The 19,275-nt window shown below is 32.0% G+C and overlaps 1 protein-coding gene, 1 long non-coding RNA gene and 1 pseudogene across 2 annotated transcripts; 1 reads left to right on the top strand and 2 right to left on the bottom strand.

Annotated features, from left to right (window-relative positions):
* Nucleotides 1–723: 723 nt before the first annotated feature.
* On the bottom strand, nt 724–4,943 carry LOC105795977 (obg-like ATPase 1; annotated as a pseudogene).
* A 72-nt stretch (nt 4,944–5,015) lies between these two features.
* On the bottom strand, nt 5,016–7,499 carry LOC105794821 (uncharacterized). Its single transcript, XR_001134129.2, has 2 exons — nt 6,751–7,499; nt 5,016–5,400 (listed from the first exon to the last, which is right to left on the bottom strand). It is a non-coding gene; the product is annotated as an uncharacterized LOC105794821 (long non-coding RNA).
* Nucleotides 7,500–12,100: 4,601 nt separating this feature from the next.
* Nucleotides 12,101–16,988, top strand: LOC105794819 (OVARIAN TUMOR DOMAIN-containing deubiquitinating enzyme 1). The gene is made up of 10 exons (XM_012624169.2): nt 12,101–12,268; nt 12,981–13,219; nt 13,785–13,850; nt 13,968–14,051; nt 14,178–14,300; nt 15,281–15,333; nt 15,514–15,563; nt 15,641–15,741; nt 16,128–16,411; nt 16,730–16,988. The coding sequence occupies exons 2-9, from the start codon at nt 13,052–13,054 to the stop codon at nt 16,392–16,394; spliced, it is 912 nt and encodes a 303-aa protein (XP_012479623.1). The 5' UTR covers nt 12,101–12,268; nt 12,981–13,051; the 3' UTR covers nt 16,395–16,411; nt 16,730–16,988.
* Nucleotides 16,989–19,275: the final 2,287 nt, after the last annotated feature.

Below are 19,275 nucleotides of genomic sequence, written 5' to 3'. Positions count from 1 at the left end.
GCAAAACTTAATAATAAAAAACCTTGGTAATTAAAAACTTGATAAAAGAACTTGATGAAAAACACTTGAAGAAAGAAAACACTTAATGAATGACTTAATTGAAAGTTTGATTCATGAATTGATTGAAAACTTGATCAATAAATGAACAATGTAGCCCCCTATTTATACTAATGGGCTTGCTAAATTAAGAGCCATTAATCATAGAAAATCAAGGAAATAAAATATTAAAAACTTCTACATAATCTCCCACTAAGTCAACAAAAATTTCAGCTAATTATATCTTGGAAAAATTCTGCTTTGATCCTCCTTCATTGCTTCTTTCTTCAATTTAGCCCAATTGTTTCATTTTTCTTCTATTTAGCCCTAAATTACATCCGTGTATAAAATTCAACATAAACATGGAAAAAATCAGTGGTGCACTCTCATAAATTAGCCAATTTAATTACATAAAATATGTAAATTTAGCATTTAATAAGCCACAAAAAATGCTGCTATAGATGACGTCGCTAAATTTTACGGCGTTGATAATAAAAGCACCGCTAAAGGTCATGTTCTTTAGCGGTTTGTGATAAAAGCGCCGCTAAAGAACATGACCTTTAGCGGCACTTTTATCATAAACGCCGCAAAAAGTATCGTTCTTTAGTGGCGTTTTTTCATCCATATACAACACTTCCTGTAGCATGAAATCCAACCAAAAATAACAAATCTAAATAATACTTCAAATTCAACGAAAGATATATGATATAAATTGATAACTGAATTGTAAAGAAAAAAAATGTCTCTAATTTTCTATTAATTTTCTCTGTTTCGTCTAATCTCTCTAATTTTTGGTGTAATATCTAGATTCTCCTCTTTTCTCCTTCAGCCCTACCCTTGTAAAAGCCAATATTGGAATAAAGCTTAAGGGCATGGATTTTCAAGACAAAAATAGATAGAAGTGAATACACGTTAACTCAAAACACAAATAAAATTACAGAGGTTAGTTTGACCTTCATCTCAATGTTTTTCAGGGCATTATGCGAACCCCAACCTCCAAGACACATACACACACACACAGAGGAAGAGAATGAACCAAGCATGAATCTTTGGCAAGAACTTGTTCTTTTTCCTTTGGTAATCTTTCTCGGTCATGTTAACCTGCAGGATCAATACAATCCGAAAACAATGAAAGATGAAAGAAACTACTTCCTTTAAAAGAGTAACATTATCAGAACAAGCAGCTACAACATGCAAATTGGTAAGGTATTACACAATATAGCAATAAGAAATTGAGAAGTAAAATAAAAGGAACACCGACCAAATAAACAACCGGCTTGGCACTAAGCAATTGAAAAGTATTCAATATCTCAATATCAGCTAATTTCCAGTCCCCAAGGCGAACATCTTTTTCATCTGCAAGCCATGCCTTAATCTGTAATATAACAAGCAACATCAATTTTTTGCATTTGTATAGCCCACCCCATAAACAAATTTAGCTCAATAGCATAAGCTCATAAAGAATAAACCTGATAATCTGATTAAATGAATCCTTTACTATGCTAACTAGTCCTTAAAAATTACAATAAAAAATATAAATTAGATAAACATAGACTTATATATGGTGATTGCTTGTCTTTAACAGTGACATATGACCACCGCCAAAGTCATGGTCTTCAGGATTTGAACTGATGATTTTAAATCAGTCTTACGTGTTTAATTTTAGCAACATCTTTTAGGTTGTGGGCATAAGACCATGAACCATAAGGTGAGGGACTGGCAACAACTTCTAGGTCTTGGTCTCCAGCGGTCTTAAGTTTTGGAGTCAAAAGTTGTTGCTAAAAGTAAGAACTCTTAGATCAAAGCACCACTATAAAGACAGAACAGAAGCGGGCTTCCTAGATTTTACACATAAAAAAAAGACTAAAGTTGGCAAATTAGATAAAACCACAAAAAATTAATATCGAAGTCCCTAGACTAAACTTTAAAGGGCTGCCAGCTAGAAGAATCATGAGACAAATCTCCTCTATTTACATCACATTAGCAACAACAACAGAACAGAGCCAATGAACAAGACCCACAGAAAATGAAAGAGATAATGAGACATGCAGTAAAAGTAAAAGATCGCGTTCAAAACCCTACCCTTTCACACAATTCATGCTCTATTTTTAAATTGCTTGTCATTACTCCTCTTCACGCTCTTTTCAATATCCTCTATCTTCCTTTCCATAAATTCAGTATCCTAGAGAAAATGAAATTAGAATAAGTAATCAGAAAGGTCCTGTTAGGTTCTTCAATGTTGAAGTAAAAGTAGAATAAAAAATATTATCAAAGCGAAAAGGAAATTCATAATGAATTAATAGCAGGATTCCAAGTGTAACAAGCTGAAAATAGTATACCGAGTGAAATCTTTTAGATGGTGCCACAATTTAAATTTCAAATATGTATATAGCTAAATTTCTTCAAATATTAAAACCACCACAAATATATTAATGAATAAGGAGATGACAAATATTAGGAATACAAAAAAATCCAAACAAAGCCACGTGCAGACAACAAGTGCACGAACATACATGTCTACATGTATTAATCTTTTTAATTCAAATTTCATTTTCAAGCTTATTAAATGTGTTACTTAATCTTCCAACTCCAAATGAAAAAGCAGACTATTTGAATTGTATTATAGAAATCAAAGTTCCAAATACCTATTGCAAGAACATAAGAATTCAAGAACAAACCTTTAACCTTAACTCTGCACTAATAGTCTTTAAATCCCTTACAGGATCCACAGAGTCATCGACATGGAAGATGTTTGAATCTTCAAATGCACCTATAAGATTGAGTGGAAAAATAAGATTCCAAAGAGTTCTTACAACAAAACCACAGAAGTAAAAACTGTCAAATCAAAAATGGTCTTAGATAACCTCAAAACAGTACCAACATAAACCTTTTGATAACTTTTAACAAGCCCTCTGTCGTACATGCAAAATTTATATACAACAAGATAATGATAGACTTAAAACCTTACGCTGCATATTAAGCAAAAGCTACCATTTTTAATAGAAAAACATAAAATAGAGATATTTCCAGCTCAAAAGACTAGGTATCTTACGTAAAACATGAAAAATGCCATCAACTGCACGAATGTGAGACAAGAAGTTGTTGCCCAATCCTTGCCCTTCATGAGCACCTCTAACCGGTCCAGCTATATCATGAATTTCTAGGAAAGCAGGAACCTGTTGCATCGAACATCTCAAAGTTTTAAGAGGAAACAAGCTAAAAAAATAATAATAAGTGTACAATCTACCTTGTAGATTAAAAATGGTTAACACACTAAAAAAACCCCTAAACGATTTCACTTGAGTAAGCCCCTACACTTGAATTGCACCTAAACAAGCCTTCATTTCAAATGAAAGGCTAATTATAGTAAACACTGAAGGTTCAGGACTTATATGGCTATAGTAAAAACATAGCGGCTTAAGTGCAATTAATGCTAATTACATGCAAAGACAATCAGAACAAAGCAGAAAACAGATCACACCTCACTTTTGGGCTTGAACAACTGGCAAAGCCATTCGAATCGCTCACTAGGGACATTAACTCGGGCTTCATTAGGCTCGATTGTACAAAAAGGGAAGTTCTCAGCTGAGATTGAAAGCTTAGTGAGCGTATTGAAAAGAGTAGACTTCCCAACATTAGGCAGTCCCACCTGCAAATGAATGAAAAAGAGATCCAAAAGAGGAAAAAGTTTAGCTTCGAGAAGTGAAATGAAATGAAATATATATAAGAAGAAAGTTACGATTCCGATCTTGAGATGAGAAGAGAATCGGTCGAGGATGGGCCTCTCCGCTGGCTTAATAGAAGAATGCCAACGAAAGCGAAAGACCTGCGATTGTAAGTCGACAAAGAGAAAGCCCTAACTACTTTTCCAATGGCTTTCACTCGCAAAACAAGCCAGATGGTCGACGGCGATGCAGCAAATGGTCGAGTCGACGGTGATGCAGCAGATGGGTTGGGATTTTGATTTGGAGAACAATGATGATGAAGACGGTGGTGGCGGAGAAAAACACAAAGGGTGTTTTGAGGATACCGATTTTTAGGGAGAAAACTTGAGTCACGTTTGGTTCGCTGTATCGGAATAGAGGCGTAATGGAATAGATAGGTAATAGTAAATCAATTGTTTGGTTGAATGTTATAGAATAGAGACGTAATAGTATTATTGTATTTGCTTGAATGGAATGGAGAAGGAGAAGTAATAGCCTAAGGAAAAAAGTTAAAATAACTAGAATACCCTTAACTAGAATTTTTTTTAGGTTGATAATTATTGTTATTGTTATTAAATTTTAAAATAAGATTATTAATATAAATAATAAATAATGTAATCATATCTTAATATAATTATTATTAAATATAATTTAATAAAATATATAATTTAATAAAATTCTTAATATTAGATATTCTTAATATTAAATTACTAAAATCATAATATATAATACTATAAAATATAATTTAACATAATTATTATTAAATATAATTTAATAAAATATATAATTTAATAAAATTCTTAATATTAAATATCTTCTTATATGAATTTACTAAAATCATAATATATAATACTATAAAATATAATTTAAAATAATTATTATTAAATATAATTTAATAAAAATATATAATTTAATCTAAAGTTTGAATGTGTATTTACCTAACAAAAATCAACAAATTCTCGTGTAACTATAACCTAATAATATATGATGTATAATTAATATTTCGTGACTAATTAATAGCATAGAGATAAATATAGTAATGAAGAATTTATAGTATACGATTAAAATGCTAATAATTTATAGTATACAATTAAAATATTATAAATAAAATAATAGTAAATGATATATAAGATAAATTAACATATAAATAATTCATATATTTAGAAGGAATAAAGATAAATTTAGTGTGATAAAATACAACATTACTTTGAAATCAAGGTTGCGAATTAGTTTTCGTGCAAGCTTTTCCAAATGCTATATTAATGATATTGAACAAGTAGTAATGTAAAGCTCTTTTCTTATATCCTTCAAATACTTCAACTGATTTCTCCATTTATCAGCAAAATAAAAGCCATCCTGATCAGCAAAACAACTTCCAAATATAGCATTTGATCCAGTCATCCTCATAAACAAACAAGTCAACCCCCTATTACAAGCCTCAGTTCCCAATAGGCAATAGGAGAAAAACAAGATTCCATTGGCAACATAATTCCAAAATATATAAACATGCATTTAAAAACTTTTAGATCAAACATCAAATTTACTGGCAATGCTGCAACAAAGTTGCTTCACCGCTTCAAAGTTGTTATCGTCAAGGGAGAAACTGCTCAGTCTATCAACCATGGCATCCTCAGTAACTTGATCAAATTGGTACCTATTCCTGAACAACAAGTAGCCCCCACATTCCCACACAGAGCATCTTTAAATAACAAAACATGAATGTTACAATTGTAAATAGATGATGCATGCAATGCATTACGTTAAGAGCAACTGATGTAGAAGCAGAATTGATCAGACCAATACCACAAATCTGTTTGATCTTTCAACGTTTTTTAGTGGACAGGAAAACTAGAATAAATGTTGCTATATGCTACAGAAGAGAGGGGAGGGTGAGGGAATAAATGTTGTTTCAATAGATGGTGACTTACGAACGAGATTCAAATCTCCAATAACTATAATCAAATGACTGAACATAGTCATACAGGGAGAAAGAATACAAAAACTGCAAAAAGCAAAGCTAGCATGCAACTGATCCAAATGGCTATCTATACAAAGGCACAGAAAATATTATTTGTGATGCAGAAAAGCAAAGGGCTATTATCGAATGTTTGAATAAATTGTATCAAGTCGAGGGCGACTCCTGGAGTTCAGGAGATGAGCCCTTGCTGCCAATGCAAGAAAAGTAAGTTGGAATGGAAGGTTTGCCTACTTCTCTGCCAAGAAATAATCCAAACAAAAGTCATAGGTGGTTTTCAACCACATCAGATCAGGACTAACTAATCTTTAAATACCAAACATTAGTTGATCTGATAACAAGCAGAGTGGTTCAACAGAAAATCCCATATTCCCCTTACTGACTCTTCATTTTTTTTATAATATAATCCTACAAAGTTATGGAAAAACATAAAAGAAAACATTGAATAAATTCGTATCAAACACATTCGAAATCACTCCTAAGTTCAGAAAACATAGCCTTTATTATAAACAAAAAAAAAATTCAGAAATTAGTTGAAAGTAGCAAATAATGAAGGATTTATGGTAAAAAGTTTGGTGAGAAAAGGTCCTGAAATGGTTAGAGAAGTATTCATTACTACTTCAACAACTAGCCACCAAATTTCATTATTATTATTATTTTACAAACAGAGCCCTGTTAGATGCTAATTTTAATTGCATAATTGGATTAAAAGCTTGTTAGCTTTACATTTCATTTGGTAAACTATGTTACATTGTGTTCTAATGTTTGATTTTGTATGGATTGAGGTTCAGTATATAATTATTCCACTAACCCCCCAACCTACCCATGGAAATGAAGATAAAAAGAAAAACTTACAAAAGCAGCAAATTCTGAAAATAGAATAAATAATTTAAAGAAAATGGAAGGAAAAAAAACTGCAAAATTCAGTAAAAAAATATAACAGATTAGAAATCCCAGGAAGAAGAGAAACCAGGCAATTTAAACAAGGAAAAATTACTAATACCATGAAAGAGTCTATAAAGATGGAGAACTAACCAGGAAATAAGGCAGGGAAATGATTTGTTTGATAACAAGCCATTGAAGAGCATAGCCAAAAAACCCAAAGAAAGCAGCCATGAACATCACAACCCATAACGGGAAATACAGTAAAAACACCCCAGAACACTAGCCAAATGCTTTCCCCATATCTGAAGCAATGGACAAATAGTTAAGCTGCAGTTGAGAAATCCCAAGAACTGATTTCAATGTGGAAGAATATGATGAGAAATCGAAGTTGGTCCCTGTAAAAGCTTGTATCCATATGGTTGCTACTAATATCATCCATTTTCTTGATTGTACGGCCGTTGTCAAAAGCTTCAACTTCCCAGAAAATGAGAAGGAGAGAGAGGAAGGAAGAAGAAACTTGGGTGAATGAATGATATGGCTAATTATTGTGCTGTCATGGCTTGTTTCTGGAGAAAAGTTCAGGGTAGGAGAAACAAAGGCTTACCAACAGTGCTTTCCTTGTGCGTCGGTGTGTATATTGCTGGAAAGTATTATGGGCAGAGGGACAGAGGGAGCAAACCGGCAGAAACAAGGAATGAACAGAAGAGGGAAAGGGGAAGCGTCGATCGGGAGGGTAAACAAGGTATAAAACTTGAAGCAGCACCAAAAGAAAGCGATTAGGAATCAGTAGATTTTGGGGATTAGATCAGTAATGTATTAGACCCGTAATAGTAATATCTTGAACCAAATAAAGGATTAAAGGGGGATTAAACACCGATTAGGGGTGTATTGGCTATCCAATACACCCAACCAAACATGCTGTTAGGGGTTTCATGGGGGAATTTTAGGATAAAATGGAGCGATTTTTTTTAAAGTAAAATGATTTTTTTGAAGCATTTTTATAAAAATACCGTTATTACTTATCTTTTTGAAAAACGCTGTAAAAATCATTTTATTTTGAATAAAACAACGTCGTTTTGCTCTGTTAAAAATTCTTTATTTTTTTTGTTAAAAATTATTAGTTAAGTGATTTTATAAAACATTTATTATTACTATTTTTTATAAATTAGATTTTATAAAAAACCAAGTACTCTCAAAATAAATATCGATATTTTAATAAAAATGATTAAATTGCTATAATTAATTATTAAATTAGAGTTATCCAATGTAAGCAATCAATCTCTCACATATCAAATTTCTATTAAAGATTGAGACGTTAATCATGATTTTATATTATTCTTTTCGATCTAATTTCCATTTTATTAGAAATATTTCTTCCTAACTAAAATATAATTATTTTGCTAGATGTTCGATGTGGAATGATTTTAGTTTTTGTATTTCATTTTTATTTGTTATAATTTGTTCCTATCCAAAATAGATAGTTATCTATCCATATCAATATGTTACTTTTTATTTATTTATTTATCAATATTTTTAAAATCTAATATTTAAATATATCAAATGGTTTAGATTAAATATTTTTAAATATAAAAGCATTAATTGATTATAGAAAAATTTATCATTTAACAAATCTCAAGTAAACCTTAAATCCTATACCATTTAATATATATAAAGTTTATCTATTATCTCTTAAATAATTTAAACTATAATCATAATTTTAATATATTAAAATTAATATTATATCTTTTACAATTATATGAGAAATTATTTAATATATAAATTAAAAACAATCAGTCATGTACCAAAAACTTTAAAATTATTTTAAATAATAGTATTTTAATTTTTTCATTTTAACATTTAATATTTTTCTATGTTTTTACTTTCAAATTTTTTCTACGTGTCATTATTTTTTTGAAGAATTTAAATATTCAATTAAAAATAAATTGTATTTTAATTCATATAAATAAACCAGTTATATAATAAATAGACATATAAAATGTTTTTTGTGGCGTTTTTGATAAAGCACCGCTAAAGCTCGATCTATAGCGACGTTTTTCAAAAAGCGCCGTTAATGCCACTAAAGCTCAACATAAAATGATGGCGTTGTGATTAATTTTTTTGCGGCATTTTTCAAAAAGTGCCGCTAATGGTCGACCTATAGCGGCGTTTTTTTTAAAAGAGCTGCTAAAGCTCGATCTATAGCGGCATTTTTCAAAAAACGCCGCTAGTGCCACTAAAGCTCAACATAAAACAACGGTGTTGTGCTTAATTTTTTTGCGGCATTTTTTAAAAAGCACCGCTAATGGTCGACCTATGGCGGAACGCCCCTAAAAATCTGTTTTGCTATAGTGACAAAAATCTTATAATTTAATTATTTATCTAATAAATATCTTTTAACTTAAAATTTAAGTAATTATATGTTTATTTTACATTTGTACTAATATTTTTATTACAATTGTCATTACCTAATTTGTTTATCATACCAAAAATCTTATAATTTTAGTTATTTATTTAATAAATATCTATCTAATAATTTAATATAATTATTACAAATGTATATATTTCTATCAATACATTTGTATTAAATCACTACCATACATTTGTCTTTGTTTAACTTATTTCATAATATAATAATTAATATAATTTATGATTTAATATTAAACCTTAATGATTATTAATGAAATTTTAATAAAATATCACATAAAATCTTCAATCTTACCCAACTTATGTCGCCTCATACTTGTGAATTGACTTAGTTGCCATTTTGATCCTTTATACTTTCTTTTAATCTATAATTAAACTTTTACCCTTTACTAATTTAGTCCTTTTTGCTAATTACCCTAAATTAAGCTAAATTCATCTAATTAAAACCTAATTAAACACACTACTAGACTCACAAATATTTCTGATAATTATCTACAGGTTCAACGATACTACACTTTTCCGATGCTAGTGAATTTTGGGTCATTACAAGGGACATCCGATTTCACCGGTCACTGAAGAACCTTCCAGAATATAAAGATTGTCGGCTCTTTTACCTTTTAACAAAACGAGAGCTCCACGAGATACTTTAATGTCGCTCAACTCAATGTTGATTTTGCATCCTTTCAAGTCTAAAATACTCAAGGAGATGAGATTCTTTCATAAATCAAGTACATACCTGACATTTGAAGTGTTCTAATCGTCCCATTGTGTATCCTAATTTTAACAGTACCAATACCAATTACCTTACTAGATGAATCGTTTCTCATGCGCACAACTCCACCTTCAACCAAACTGTATGTAGAGAATCATTCTCTATTGAGACACATATGGAAAGAACATCCTGAATCTAGGATCCACTCAGACGTAAGCTTGGAGTTATCGCTCGTTGACACTAACAAGAAATCATCACTGCCTTCATCGACTAAATTAGCACCAACTACATCTTTCTCGTTACTCTCAACAGCTCTTTTATTTCGTAGTTTATAACAATCTACTTTGATGTGACCTAACTTTTTACAATAGCGACACTTTTTGTCTCATTTCTTTGATGCTACCAAAACGGAAGCTTTCCCATCTGCCTTGCTATCCAAACCAAACTCATTGTCGAGTTTGTCTCTACTCAACAATTGACTCTTCACATTTTTGAATGAGAGTTTGTCTCTGCCATAAATCAATGTCTCCTTAAAAGACTTGTATGAAGGAGGTAAAGAGCACAATAATAGCATAATCTAATCTTCATCGTCAATATGAACCTCAATGTTCTTTAAATCATTTAAAAAAAGTAATGAATTGACTGATATGATCTCTAAAAAGCTCACATTCGTTCATGCGAAACATAAATAGACGTTGTTTTAACACTAAACGGTTAGTTAGAGACTTAGTCGCATAAAGAGTTTCTAACCTTTTCCACAAGGCAGATGAGGTCTTCTCCATCAATACCTCCTGCAATACCGTATTCGCGATGCACAACTGGATTGCAGACAAGACCTTTTCATCAAGCTCTTCCCATTCTGTTTGATTTAGATTCTCAAGCTTTTTCTCTGTAACAACTTTTTTCAAGCCGGTTTGAACTGGAATTGCCATCATCCGAACTTGCCATAGATTGAAATTTGTCTCACTATTGATCTTTTCAATTTCAAATCTTATTGCTGTCATCTCTGAACGAGTTGATCTATGAAAATTGAACTAGCTCTGATACCACTTGTTAGGAATCAACCCGATTAAGCAACGAACAAGTAGAAATAGCAGAAGAAATTGAGAAATTGAACACACAAATTTAACGTGGAAAAACCCCTCTAAAGAGAATAAAAAACCACAGGCAAAAATAATTTTACTATAATGGTAAAAAAACGAAGAGTATAAAAGATGGAGATAAAAACTAAACCCCGAAAACTTGAAAACAAAGAACCTTCAAAACGTAAATACAAAATTCTCTAAATGTGTTATGAAATCTAATCTAATGAGTGTATATTTCTAAGGTTGTAAAAGAGCTTATTTATAGGCTAAATTAGTAAGTCAAATAAACTATGCTAATAAATGCTAAATATATTGTACTAATAAATACTAAATCTTCTAGAAATAAAATTTATTTTTGTTTAACTTGACTTGCAAGCAATCTCTTAGAATTTGGATCACACAACTCTAACAAATATAATATAATAAGCTAATACAATATAGTTTATTATTTAACTAATATATCAAAAAATAAGTAATCACGTAAATATTAAATAATAAAATATATTATTGTTAAAATATTCAATTTTGTTTTCTTAATTTATTTTTAAAATAAGTCAATTTTAATTTTAGTTTTAATAATATATTCTACATTTTACATATGCTTATTTTATCTAATATCATTTTTATTTTATCATTTATCGCACCACTATTGATGCATTTGAATCAAAACGATAAAAGTATCATGGAGGTCCCTGTATTAGTAGTCAAATTGTATTTTGCACCATTTAGTTAAAAAATAGTTAAATTAGTCCATGTGCGTTAGATTAAAGAATAAATTGGTCATTTCTATTAACAATTTAATCTACTTTTACTGTTAAAAACTGGCTTGGCTAATGGAATCACTAGACATTACATGTGGTGTGACATATATACCTCATGCTGACGTACAAGAACTATTTTTTAACAACAAAAATGAATGAAATTTCTAACAGAAAGACCAATTTGTTCTTTGATCTAATGTATAATGATTAATTTACCTATTTTTTAGTAGAGAGGTAAAATAAATTCGACTCTTAATATAATGACCTTTATGATACTTTTATCGAATTCAAACATATATTTTATCATTGATTTTAATATTACTATTACAATATCTCATTTCACTGTCTCATTAGTGATCCAAAGTAAGTGTGAAATATAAAATCAAGCTAATTCATTTTTAGAACAGCCCAAAGGCCAAAGCCCAAAGAAAGTAGAAGACCAGAAAATCAAAACTGAAGCCAGTAACTAGCTAGTAAGCGTGTTGTTTACTTACTGTTACGGAAACAGTCACCCTTATCTTTCTTTATTGTTTAAAGAAACAATATATTCTAAGTACATAATTAAAAAAATAAAATCAAGGTAGTCGCCACTCGCCACCAGGAAGGGGAAAATTCCCTTGTAAAACACTTTGCTTTCGATCTGAGAATTTGCCAAGAGAAATCAAATCCTATATCTTCAATTTCTGGTAAGCTCAGCTTTCTTTACACTTACCCCACACTTCTTCTTGTCATTCTTTTTGTCTGAAGAATGAAAGGGTTCCTTTTCGTTATGATTTTTTTTTAAAGAATATTGGTTCTTATTGATTTTGTTTAGCAAAATCTTGTTGGTTAATGAGTATTTCGAGAGAACATTTTAATGGGTCTGGAAAGTGAAATATAAGAATCACGCTACCTAATGTTAGCTGATATGGTTTCTGTAAAATTTCACGGTAATTTAAAGAATTTTGATTCATCATGCTTGGAGGTCTAAATTGCATGATTGATTGCTGCAACATTTTCCATTTTCCGTTTCTAGGTTTAATGATTACTAGTTATAAATTCCGGACTGCTTATAATTTACAGTGGTGGTGGAATTTCTGCACTCTACAAACACGCTTTGTACTTCTCTATAACTATAGACAAGAACATGAAACGAATTTATACGGAGATTTCAGGCTCCATTGCTGCTTTGTAGAATCATAAAATCGTAATATTAACTTATTTTTAGTTTGTTTTGGCAACCCTGGCAAATGGTATGCATGGGGCCTGGGATCTTCTATTTTGATGAAATGCATAATAAAATATGAAGGTGATTATTACTTTAATGCAGTGAAGTTTTCTTTAATTGGAGGCTATTAACCCTTTGAGTGGTTGGGAATTTTCTTCTTTTCTGAAGCATATTTTTCTGAGGAATTGCAGATAGAAAATTCACGCCACGAGGCATAGGTTATTGAAAAATCTGCAAGTACTTGAATTTGTGTGAAGGAAAGATGCAAAATCAGGATGGAGCGGTAGCTGATAGGGAAAAGGAATCTGCTGTATCCATTCCCATTTCTGAAGTTGATGACTGGGCAAATTTCGCAGATGATGATATCATGCAGCAACAATCTGCCATTCATGCTGAGGAGGCCAAGAAAATTCCATTTGTTGGTGACAAGGTGAGAAAAACACATGACTCTTCAAGATTACTTAACATGGTTGCATAATTGCATTTGGATTATATTTTGGGTCTTTTTTTTTTCTTTTTTAATATTCAATTTGCTGCTCTGCATTATATAAAAAGCAGTCTGTCTATTTATCTGTTCTTGAATTTATCAGTTCATATAGGTAGTATCTTTTGTGTTGCAATTTGACTGTTCTTGCATCCTACTTGCTTTATGCTGTCACTTTGTTCCAAGGCAATTGCTTCAGTGTTGTTTCCTTATCAAACACCAATTATCCAATGCCAATGAAGAATGGATGGTAATTTCTATGTATGTTCATGTTGAGTCATTTTTTTATGTGGATCACTTGCATCACCATTTTTGTAAAGCTTAAATAACTAGTATGCAAGTCTTGGTATCGTACTGTTGTTCATTTGATATTCGAAAATCAACTGGGCTATTTTGTCGCTTGCTTCATATTTTGGCTTTTCATGAACATTACGATGCAAGGACAGTTTTCATTATTTTTGCTATACTGATCACATGTGGGATTGAGAAATTTTGTTATATGGAACTGCAGGAAGCACTCTCTATGTTGGCAGCTGAATATGAATCAGGAAGTCCTATATTGCTAGAAAAAATAAAGGTTTCTTGCTTTCATGGCTGTCTGTCCATTTGTTCTTTTTACTGCCTGGTGCCACAATTGTTTGCTTATTTAGTTACTTTTCTAAACAAGAGGCATTGGTGGTTATCCTTAATGCAGGTGCTTGATCAGCAATATGCAGCCATTAGAAGAACGCGAGGAGATGGAAACTGCTTTTTCCGGAGTTTTATGTTTTCATACCTTGTATGTCATAGTACCTTTTATGAATGCCTTTTATTTATATTCTTCTAATTGATCTCCAATCTTCTTGTTGGAGGAACGGCATTTTCTCTAGGAGTGGTAAGTTATAAAATTTTGAATATGGAATAGGAACATATTTTGGAATCTCAAGACCGTGCTGAGGTTGATCGTATCAAAGGCAATGTTGAAGAATGTAGAAAGACACTTCAGAGCTTAGGCCACACAGATTTTACATTTGAGGACTTTTTTTCGGTAACCTATTATATCTTTCTATCTTTTTTCTTTCTTAGCTGATAGGTTATTTTATTCCATTTCTTATGTATTTGGCAATTAGATGTCTTGGTTTTTTTCATTTTGCCTCATTATAACAAATGTTGAGGTGTATGCTTGAAGTAGACATCTTTAAATACCTTATCATGCAAGGATTTCTGGAAAACCACTATTACCATCAAGTTGTAATTCTACACCTTCCAGATTTGTTATTATTACATCCCCCCCCCCTCCCCCAAGAAGCCTCCTCTTGAAAGTGGTGGGTATGGGTAAAAAAGGGAACTATAAGTTCTTCAAGGCACTCCTTGTAAAATCCAGTTCTGACAGATTTGTCAGATGTTACTCTTATGCAGTGGGAATCCCAGTTCCTATTATATGCATGTTGGGTTGCAGTAACACTGGTTCATTCCACCTAATTGTCTTGCTTCTGGCTTAAAAAAATGTTTGGGACAGGGTAAATCAGGAACTATTTAGCCATCATGGTATTTCAATCCCTTTTACTATTTTCAAACATAGGGGCCTACTTCACCATTCCAAAAATGAATTATTAACTCAACGCATATCAGGGTTATTTTACAATTTCTTATTAGATGTTTTATTGCTGCTTGCTCATGCATTTTCATACTTTCTTCAGGACAGAAGCCCTTAGTATTTATCTTGTTTAATTTAACTCTAGGTTTAATGTCTTCTAGAGAGTATGGAAGCTATAATATTTTAATTTCTAGGTTGCAGCTTATTTTCTCCTGCACTTGAGGAGTTAGTTTTCCTGTGTTGCTTTTGGGTGCAAAGTTTTCTTTCTATTTCATGAGTTGTTTTTAAGAAGAAATGGTGTCTTGTATATTGTTTACTTGTTTTGGGTATATTGTGACCAACAGTTTTCTTCATGAAGCACCTTGCTTATGTTTTCTCATCTGTAATACCAATATTTTGTATATGTGCTTCCATGTGAAAAAAATTTTCAGTTATTCCTTGAGCAGCTGGAATGCGTTCTTCAAGGAAATGAAGATTCCATAAGGTGTGTACATATTTTTACTTTGCCTTGATATTTTCCTTGTTTAAGTTGCTTTCTCTTTTCATACCACATGTACTGGTAACCATGACCGACTGATAGCCGTGTAGCTTGAATTTAGTTGCCTACATCTATTGGAAATTAAACTAGACTGATCTTCTGAACAAGGTTTTCCCCATTTTTCAGTCAGGATGAATTAATACTAAGGAGTCGAGATCAGTCAATTTCCGACTATGGTGAGTGTGTTATAAGATTTTGAGGTATTAATGTGTCTTTCTCCTTGGTATATTTCATAACAAGTTTGGTTGGTTAGTTGTAATGTTCTTCAGGTTTGTTACCTCTGGTGAAATACGAAAGCGATCAGAGTTTTTCGAACCCTTTATTTTGGGATTAACAAATGCAACAGTGGAACAGGTTTGTTTAATATGATAAAACTTTTTTGTATGCTTACAAGAACATGACATCCCTTCATGCATCATTAAAGAAATGGGGTTTTGAATGGCACTTTATTTATAAGCATGTTATTTACAGATGCAATCTTTGTTCTTTTTCTTTCAGGGTTGAACCATGTTTGATTACTGGTTCATGCTAACATAATGCATGCAGCAACTGTTTCCTTATGCCTTCTTGACAGTTCTCCAAGTCGTGTATTGTGATAATGTTTATAATATTGAACAGTTTACATCAACTGTTTCTTCCAATCATACCAAAATTCCTTTGCATGATCACATTTAATACTAATGCATTCTGGTAAGTTGGTGATCTTAAATTTCCCTCTCATCATTTAATCTGTTTTGTAGTTTTGCAAGTCATCCGTAGAGCCAATGGGTGAAGAGAGTGATCATGTGCACATTACTGCCCTTTCAGACGCTCTGGGCGTGCCAATTCGTGTTGTGTACCTTGATCGGAGCTCTTGTGACATTGGTGGTGTTAGTGTAAACCATCATGATTTTCTTCCTACTTCGGGCGATAAGTCAAATGCTAAAGGTGGTAGCACTGTCCCTGTCAAGCCTTTTATTACCTTGCTATATCGTCCAGGCCACTATGACATTCTCTATCCAAAGTGATGCATTTGCATTTTCTGGTAAGTGGTTACTCACATCTTTCAGATCATCAATAGAGTGCTTTGCTGAACCTTCCCAAGTTTAGGAGCACTAGGAACCTAAGTTTACTAACAAAAACCCTAAACCTTTTGAGCCACAAGGTTGGTTGGCTCGAAAACATAGTATTTTACATAGTTGTGCGTGGCACTGCCCTTAAACTATTTTTGGAGCCACTTAACACCCTCGATGGCAGATTGATGCTGCTAAATGTTGACAATATCTTTGTTGCAATGTGACATAAAGCTTTTACTAACATTCGGTTGTTATGGCTAAAGAGGTTTGGTGCGTTTGTTTTGCAGGTTGTTGACAATGTCCTAATCAGTGGTCCTTGGGGGAAAATTTACCTTGCAGGCTGACGTGTGACTGTAATGCAAACGCATACACTCGTTATTCGGATGTTACTCATGCTTCTAAACTCTTTATGTGCTTCTTAACTGTGTGGTATGAACAAAAGGTTTCCTCAAGACTTGGAACTTTGTATCTTCCTATTGAGAATAGCCTCACCCAGAATCTATGTGAAATTGCATCCATCCAAATATAAAATTTTCATTCTGCAAATACTTAAATTTGAACTCTTTTTTTTAACCGTTTAATTCTGTTCCCATTAAATTATTAAAATGAATATTATCTTAAAAAGCATCTTAATTTTAATAATTTTAGAATGTTAAAAAATATCAAATGAACAATGTTTTTTTATTTAAAATGTAATTTTATATACATTATGCAAATTTTATGGGTTTAAAAATTCTTATACATTCAAAACATGATTTCTCACTGTAAAAGTGTGCTTATCGCCTTTGTCCAAACAACAAGGTGCTTATGCTCACTTTAGTATCATGTTGCTATCGTAAAAAGCTCTATTGGTAAAAAGCTATATAAAGAATAAGTGGTTTAGAAGTTATCTGAAAACTAGTGAAAATTTATGGTTTGAGAATTTTGAAGAGGTTTTTTTTTCAGATATTACGTTTTATGTTATTATTGATCAAAATATTGGTGTTTTTCTTTTGTTATTTCTTTACCATGTTTTTATTCCTTCTATATTAGATCTCAGTACTTATGAATATCGAGATTCATTTTAAATTTAGGTCAAGTCATTAAAGTTGGTGAGTAGATTAATGGATGAAATCTTGCTATTTAAAAATCGTTAAGATTCATTTTAAATTTAGGTCAAAATGTTTTGAGGTCATTGAAATTGGTAAGTAAATTAATGGATAAAATATTACAAGAAACCTCGATCAAAGGCCAATATTTGTTCTATAATTTCAGGTAAAATTTTTGGTTTATTAAAATTTAAAGAAGCCTCAACACCACGAGTGCCGAGGTCCAATTAAATACCTTAATATACTGTTAACCTTAAAATTTTCTTCTTTATTATAGAAAATTATGAAAAACTTAAACAAGTCTTAATGCCTATAGACATCGAGGTCTAAGGGGATGTCAAGATTTGTTCAAGTTTTCCATAATGGAACCTTAATCTTAACCAAAATTTGAAAATAAAGCACGAAAAAGTTAAATTATTTTCGACACTCATAGAAATCAAGATCTCTTTGACCATGACTCTAAACCTTATAAATAATTCAATCTTACTTATTTTTTATAAAAAAAATTCCTTACTATATAGTCTAAATAGAAACATTATAATGGCTGTCTCTTCATTGAGATTGCAAGAAGGTCATCTCTCAGTATGCAACGATGAGGGATGAATCTTATTGCCACAAAAATATGGAAAGAGATCCACTATACCGTCGAATCCATTCTCACTTAAGTGCAATTGGTTCCTGTCATGTTAGTCAATTTGACAAGATGACTTTTGTGCTGGTATTTATTTTCGCAGTAATTGAATGATGAAGGCATTGGCCTATACTTTTCATCTCTCATGCGGCTAATGTGCTAGAATAATAAAAGATGTATAACACTATTGGTGAGCCTTCCAGTCAACCGTTTACCAGTAACAAAAACTTTCGAATTTGCTTTAGGAAATTTACTCGTTCAGTTGTTTGTCACATTCACCAAGAATAAGGGTAAGAGTTAAGACCAATGCTGCTGCAGATACCTTGTCTATACAACATGAAGAGCTGGGGTCCTGTCAAGTCTTATCAACTACTATGCTGATTCCTAAGTGGGTTCAAGAAATGGAAGTTAGTTACAAGGGGGACGCATATGCTGCAGAGTAAATTACATCCCTGACAGTAGATACTGATAATTCTTCCTTCACTTTTGGACAAGGGATACTAGGATTCAAAAATAGAGTCTACATTGAGCAGAATGATGACTTGAGCTAGCAACTCATTCAGACACTACATGAGTCACCATAGGGAGGCCATTCAGGGTCCCAGGCAACATATCAGAGGCTCAAACTTTATTGCTTTTGGCTGACATGCTGAAATAAGTACAATAAATTGTTCAGCAATGTGACACTTGCTAAAGAAATAAGTTTGAACATGTAGCTTATCCTAAGAAATTGCAACCAATTCTTATTCCTCACCAAAGCTGGGAAGTCATCACCATGGATTTCATCGAATCCCTTCCACAGTCCCAAATGTTTGGTTGTATCATGGTCATCATAAACAAATTTAGCAAGTATGCTAAGTTTTTACCCTTGTCACATCCATATACTCTGCTGATATAGCTAAACCTTACTTAAAAGAAGTTTATAAGCTATATGGTACTCCAAAGGTGATTATATGAGATAGGAATAATGTGTTTTGCCAGCTTGATCTGGTAAGAGCTAATGAAGCTTTTAGGCACCAGTTGGCACCTTTCTACTACTTATCATCCCGAATCTGATGGACAAACTGAAAGATTGAATATGTATGTGTTTCCTTAAAGCAAAGGATTGGGTTAA

This window comes from Gossypium raimondii, chromosome 3 (genome assembly GCF_025698545.1).
Source record: "Gossypium raimondii isolate GPD5lz chromosome 3, ASM2569854v1, whole genome shotgun sequence".
In the NCBI taxonomy this organism is placed as follows: domain Eukaryota; kingdom Viridiplantae; phylum Streptophyta; class Magnoliopsida; order Malvales; family Malvaceae; genus Gossypium; species Gossypium raimondii.
Note: the sequence above shows the minus strand (reverse complement) of the source record. Positions and strands in the feature narration are given on the sequence as shown.